This window comes from Sinocyclocheilus rhinocerous, unplaced genomic scaffold, assembly GCF_001515625.1.
Source record: "Sinocyclocheilus rhinocerous isolate Xijiao unplaced genomic scaffold, SAMN03320098_v1.1 scaffold1595, whole genome shotgun sequence".
In the NCBI taxonomy this organism is placed as follows: domain Eukaryota; kingdom Metazoa; phylum Chordata; class Actinopteri; order Cypriniformes; family Cyprinidae; genus Sinocyclocheilus; species Sinocyclocheilus rhinocerous.
This window is the reverse complement of record NW_015655715.1, coordinates 403379-408943: the sequence shown is the minus strand read 5'-3', so window position 1 is coordinate 408943 and position 5565 is coordinate 403379. Positions and strand designations below refer to the sequence as shown.

At 36.7% G+C, this 5565-nt stretch overlaps 1 protein-coding gene across 1 annotated transcript in view; it reads left to right on the top strand.

The window, feature by feature from the left end:
- Positions 1-5565, top strand: part of pla2r1 (phospholipase A2 receptor 1) — a 31504-nt gene that overhangs the window by 23224 nt on the left and 2715 nt on the right. The window contains exons 21-27 of the mRNA XM_016526129.1: positions 1781-1898; positions 1982-2094; positions 2181-2316; positions 3367-3605; positions 3688-3874; positions 3963-4094; positions 4199-4321. Coding sequence (XP_016381615.1) covers positions 1781-1898; positions 1982-2094; positions 2181-2316; positions 3367-3605; positions 3688-3874; positions 3963-4094; positions 4199-4321 — 1048 coding nt within the window. The remainder of the gene's footprint in view (positions 1-1780; positions 1899-1981; positions 2095-2180; positions 2317-3366; positions 3606-3687; positions 3875-3962; positions 4095-4198; positions 4322-5565) is intronic.

The window sequence follows — 5565 nt, the reverse complement described above, 5'->3', positions numbered from 1 at the left end:
GCGTCTTTTTCTGCAGCTCAGAGCGTCTTTTCAAGTTGAAAAAAATTCAACTTTTCTGAAGAAAAAAAACGCCCTACGTCAAGCGCCTTTTTGACAGCTGACCAATGACAAGCGAGTAGCGAGACCTGTCGTTTCCATAACAACAAGAACAAGAAAAAATGGAGAAGGTGCCGGTAGATAAACTGATCGTACTAGTTTCGGAGTTATATGATATGAGCACAAAATATTTCGTATAATAATAATGTTTTAATATTTAGTCTAAAATATGCCGCAAACCGTGCATCATCCAACTGGACTAAATTGTTGTAAGCACCATACTGGTTTCTTCCCCGTATAATGTCGTGCACCCCCAAACGTTGTTGTAAACCGACATTCTCTTTCCCGTTAACTAACGCAAGAGCCGCAAGAGCCAATCTCCTCTTTCTCGACATTTTTGCACCACACAGCACTAGGCTACTGTTGCTATAGCAACTATAGCAACAAACGACTCCCTCGGCTGCTATTTGTAACAGAAACGCTGCCAGCTTTTTTTTTTTTTCACTAAAAACCCACTCGGGCTTCAGTCTTTCCCCTGTTTGATGCCGAACATAATGTTTCCCATCAGACCCAGATAAAGGAAACTTGCTCTCATCACTTAAGTGAATTTTGGATCAGTTCTCCTCTCTCCACACAACATGCTCCTCAGCAAAGGTTAGTCTAGCCTTTTGATTCTTTCTGCTTATGACAGGCTTTGTCACTGCAGAGTGTGCTTTCAGTCCGATTTCTCTTAAACGTGCCGAGACAGATCCTTAACCTGTTCATTGCTGAACTGGCGAGCAATTCCAGCTGCAGTGTTGAACCGATTCCCCATTGAGAGTCTCCGCATTATCCTGTCTTCTCGTGCATTTGTCTTATGTGGACGACCAGCCTTTTTGGGTGACTTGAATGAATTAGTGTCACTGTAAAGCTGCAATATTCAAGAAATCACAAATTTAGAATGACCAATTTCTCGTGCAGTGGCTGAAAGGGTCATCCCTTTCACCTTCATCTGGACAACCTGCTGTTGCAGGGTTTCAGTCCCCTTAGAGCGGCCCGCCATCTTGCAATCTCAGTGAAAATTAGAGGAATGCTGCCAGTTAAATAGGGGTTGTCATATAATTAAGGAAATTAGCACCAGGTACCAGATTAATACCAATAACTTGGAGGTATCTGTAAGGGTTCTCTAATTTTGATCAGAGTTGTTTTTCAAATATTTCATTTAAGTTTTTATACTGTGCTTCAGAATACAATTAATTTATGAAATATGCTTAAAAAACTGCCTTTCTACTCCTGTTAGGATAAGTTCAAATAGGACTAAGCAGAGACCTTGAAATTTAGGAAATTGTAGGTTGTTCTCTAATTTTGATCTCCACTTGTATATGCATGTAAATATTTCTTAAATATATTATTGTATAAATAAAATGTTTTGCAGCCAAGTTATACAGAACATAATAGAATTCAGTCATTTTTCTCATTAATCATGACGAAAAAATATAAAGAGGAAAAAGTACTGGACATTTTTCACAACAGTTTTTAAGTAAAAACATTTGAACAATTAACTGCTAATAATGTAGGCTCATGCTTTTTCTCACTAATGAATTACAATTCATTAAATGATGAATTAATATTAATAGCACACCAGAATTATTATAGACTGTGTTTCTATTCATTTGCTCAAGATATGATCTTTTTTTATTTACTATTTTAGGTTCTTGGGTTTTATTGTATCATTGAGAATTGCTTGTTTGTGATTGGTTGCCAGTGTCTATTTCTGCATCTCCCAACCCATCCGGAAGATGGGAAAACCTGGCAGGATGCTCAATCCATCTGCTCATCATATCAGGGATCTCTGGTGTCCATAGAGGACAAAATTGAACAAGGTAAATATCACATCTTCATTATATTAGAGTTTCTGATGTTGTTTTGTATTGACATTTTTGTGGTTTTTACCTTTTGTTTGAAGCTTACATCGTCATGCTGCTTAATGGCTGGTCAGCGGGGGTTTGGATTGGTGCACGGGGTCGTTTTTCCTCTAAATGGAGCAATGGGAAGCCACTCAGCTATAATAACTGGGAGGTATAAAGACTCAGGATTTAATATATTTGAAATGTAATTTGATTTCAACACTATTTTTAAATGTTTTTCTGTGTGTATATCTGCAGATGTCTAATTATAGATCTCCTGAAGAACCTCATTGTACTTACCTGTCCAACAGTCACAACTTCCGGGTGACAGGGCTATGGCAGGATGACGTCTGTACTGAGAGCGTCTATGGCTTTGTCTGCCAGAAGCCGCAAGGTAAGCTGACTTTAACAATATTAGAAATGTTTTTAATTCATTGGCATTGACCGATATTTAATTGCGGATATACATTTCCTCTTATTTTTACATTTATATTGCCTTTGTCTTTATCTTTATCTATCACTCACAGATTTACTGACAATTTACTCAGGGCATCCAAGATGTAGATGAGGTTGTTTCTTCATCTGAACATTTGGAGAAATTAAGCATTACATGAGTTGCTCACCAATGGATCCTCTGCAGTGAATGGGTGCCGTCAGAATGCTGACAAAAACATCACAATGATCCACAAGTAATCCACAGAACTCTAGTCCATAAATGAACATACAAAGCATACAATGCATCTTTTCACTTCACAAGATGCTAATTGATGGACTAGAGTCGTGTGGATTATTTATGGATTATTGTGATGTTTTTATCAGCTGTTTGGACTCTCATTCTGACGGCACCCATTCACTGCAGAGGATCCACTGGTGAGCAACTGATGTAATGCTACATTTCTCCAAGTCTGTTCTGATGAAGAAACAAACTCATCTACATCTTTGAAGGCCTGAGGGTGGGTACATTTTCAATTTTCATTTTTGGGGGAACGATTCCTTTAAGGCAAAACCATTTTTTTCCCCCACTGGTCAATTTTTAGATTTTAGGCTATTTTGTTTCCATAACATATATTGTTAGTGATAACAAGAGATATCCAAAATCCCCGCTGTAAAATCCTTTAATATGTCAATATATGACATCAGTATATGTAATCAATCAACTGGGGAAAGTATGGTGATATCTGTTAAATTTATACTCTATTTACAAGTAGTGTCTTGCCTTAAAAAACAAATCATTTAGTCTTCAGCAAATCTCAAAATAAATATCAATTTTTCATACTGTAAATTATAATGTTGTGATGCTTAAATTCACTTGTAGCATTTGAAAATGATTGATTTTGAGTTTATTTACACAAAATAATATACAATTTTATTGGTTATAGTCCATAGCAATAATTATCAGCTTTTTATCAATGTTTAATATCCGTGCATGGCTACTTTATCTCAGACATCACCAAGCGTCCTACACAATCCTATTATACCGCTTCCTCTCTGGACTCATCTGAGTATAAGAACCACAGTTACCGTATCATTCATGGCAATTTGAGCTGGTACCAGGCCCAGAAAACATGTTTGGAGAAGGGGGCGGCACTTGTGAGCATCACAGACCCGTTTCAGCAGGCCTATCTCACTGTGCTGGTCAACAGGCTTGAAGCCCCACACTGGATCGGCTTGTACAGCACAGATGTAAGGAGGCTTTAAAATCACACTGATGTATTTTGATGGGTTATATTTGTGTATTAAACAAGAGCGCCCTCTACCTTCATAGGATGGTATCTCTCACCAGTGGTCTGATGGCAGTGAGATTTCCTTCACTTACTGGGAAGTGTCTAATTATTACCCAGAGGGGCCCATGGGAGATGGAGGCTGCGTTTCCATGGATGTTAACGGACGGTGGAAAGACGTTGAATGTGACATGTTGTTATCAGGAGCGATATGCTACATACCTCCTCCGAGTGAGTCCATTGCTCTCTGTCTTTGGATTCATTTTATCAATTGCACATTGTTGAAAACTGACTAATATCGTTGTTTGTCCTCCCACAGAAAGCATTGCTTTCTCCTATGAAGTGGTATGTCCTGAGACCTGGGTGAAGTTTCGTGGGAGCTGCTATTATTTTGAAACAGTTATATTAAAGATGACCCTGGAGGAAGCGAGAAATCGCTGTAAAAAGAAGGGTACAGCACTTTAAATTTGTTTGGATCGAGAGCTCCACCTAGTGGTGGCTTTGATCATCTTTGGTTATATTTTTATAATTTAGCAAGATTATTGCCTTTCTCAGGAAATTTTTCAGATGTTCTTACAGTTCAAGATGATGAGGAGAGCCGGTTCTTCCTTAAAGAGATGTCACCTCATTACCGGGGCCCTCAGAATTTGTGGCTAGGAATTTTATACGACACTGACAGTAAGAGCTGTGATGTTAAATATTGATCATTTAATTGATATTAATTTATATTATAAATGTATTGGTATTATAAATTATATATTAATACATATATTTATGTTATTTATCTTAAAAAATATATTCGTAATTTTTATTATATTAACTTAATCTTGTATGTGAAAAATGAAAATGAGATATAAAAATATGTATGTATAAATTGTTTATATATTTTATTTATTTTATTTTATTTTATATTTAATATTTATACATATATACATTCTTTATTTTGAAGTTGTATTAAAATATTTAAATTTAAATGAATTTTGAATATTTATATTATTTATAATATTTTTATTTTATTTATATTATACTTATTTAAAGTTTTATGTGAAAAATGAAAATGTCCTTATGCGTCTATACATACAGTGGGTATAGAAAATAATCCTCCCCCCTTTAAAATAATAATCGCATTTTGTTGCTTTGCAGCCTGAAATGAAGATGGACACAGTTTTTGTTTTATCTAGCTGTATTTACTCAGTGCAACTTATAACATCCAATTAAAAGATAAAACACAAACATGTCAGAAAAAAAAGAGAAAAAAAAACAGAATCACTGAGTTGGAAAAAAGGATCACCCCCTCCTAAAAATGACTTGTAAACTCAATCAGGTGTAGCTAATCACCTTCTCAATGGCACACAAAGCCATTTGACTTTCAACTGAGCTTTCCTGGAGCATTTCAGTCCCTGAAAGTGCAACTGAAGAAAACAATCCACTATGGGTGGCAAGACACTGTCAAAAGATCTCCGGGATAAAGTTGTGGACAGGAACAAGTCAGGAGATGGATACAAAAAACTTCAAAGGCTTCATCAATGTCTAGAAGCACAGTGAAGTCTATTATTAAGAAGTGGAAGGTATTTGGTACGACACTGGATCAAGACGTCGCTCTAAACTGGATGAAAGAGCCAGGAGGAAACTGGTCAGAGATCCGACCAAAAGGCCTACATCGACTCCGAAGCAGTTGCAGGAATTTATGACAAAGAGTGGTCATTGTGTGCATGTGACAACAATATCACAAATTCTCCACAAATGTGGCTTGTATGGGAGTGTTGCTCACTCCTCAAGAAAGGCCACATGCAGTCACGACTTGCATTGACAAAACTCACCTCGAAGATTATGAGGCAGATTAGACTAAAATTGAATTATTTGGCCTCAACACCAAACGATATGTCTCTCTGAAATCTAATCCCGTTCACCATCCAAACACC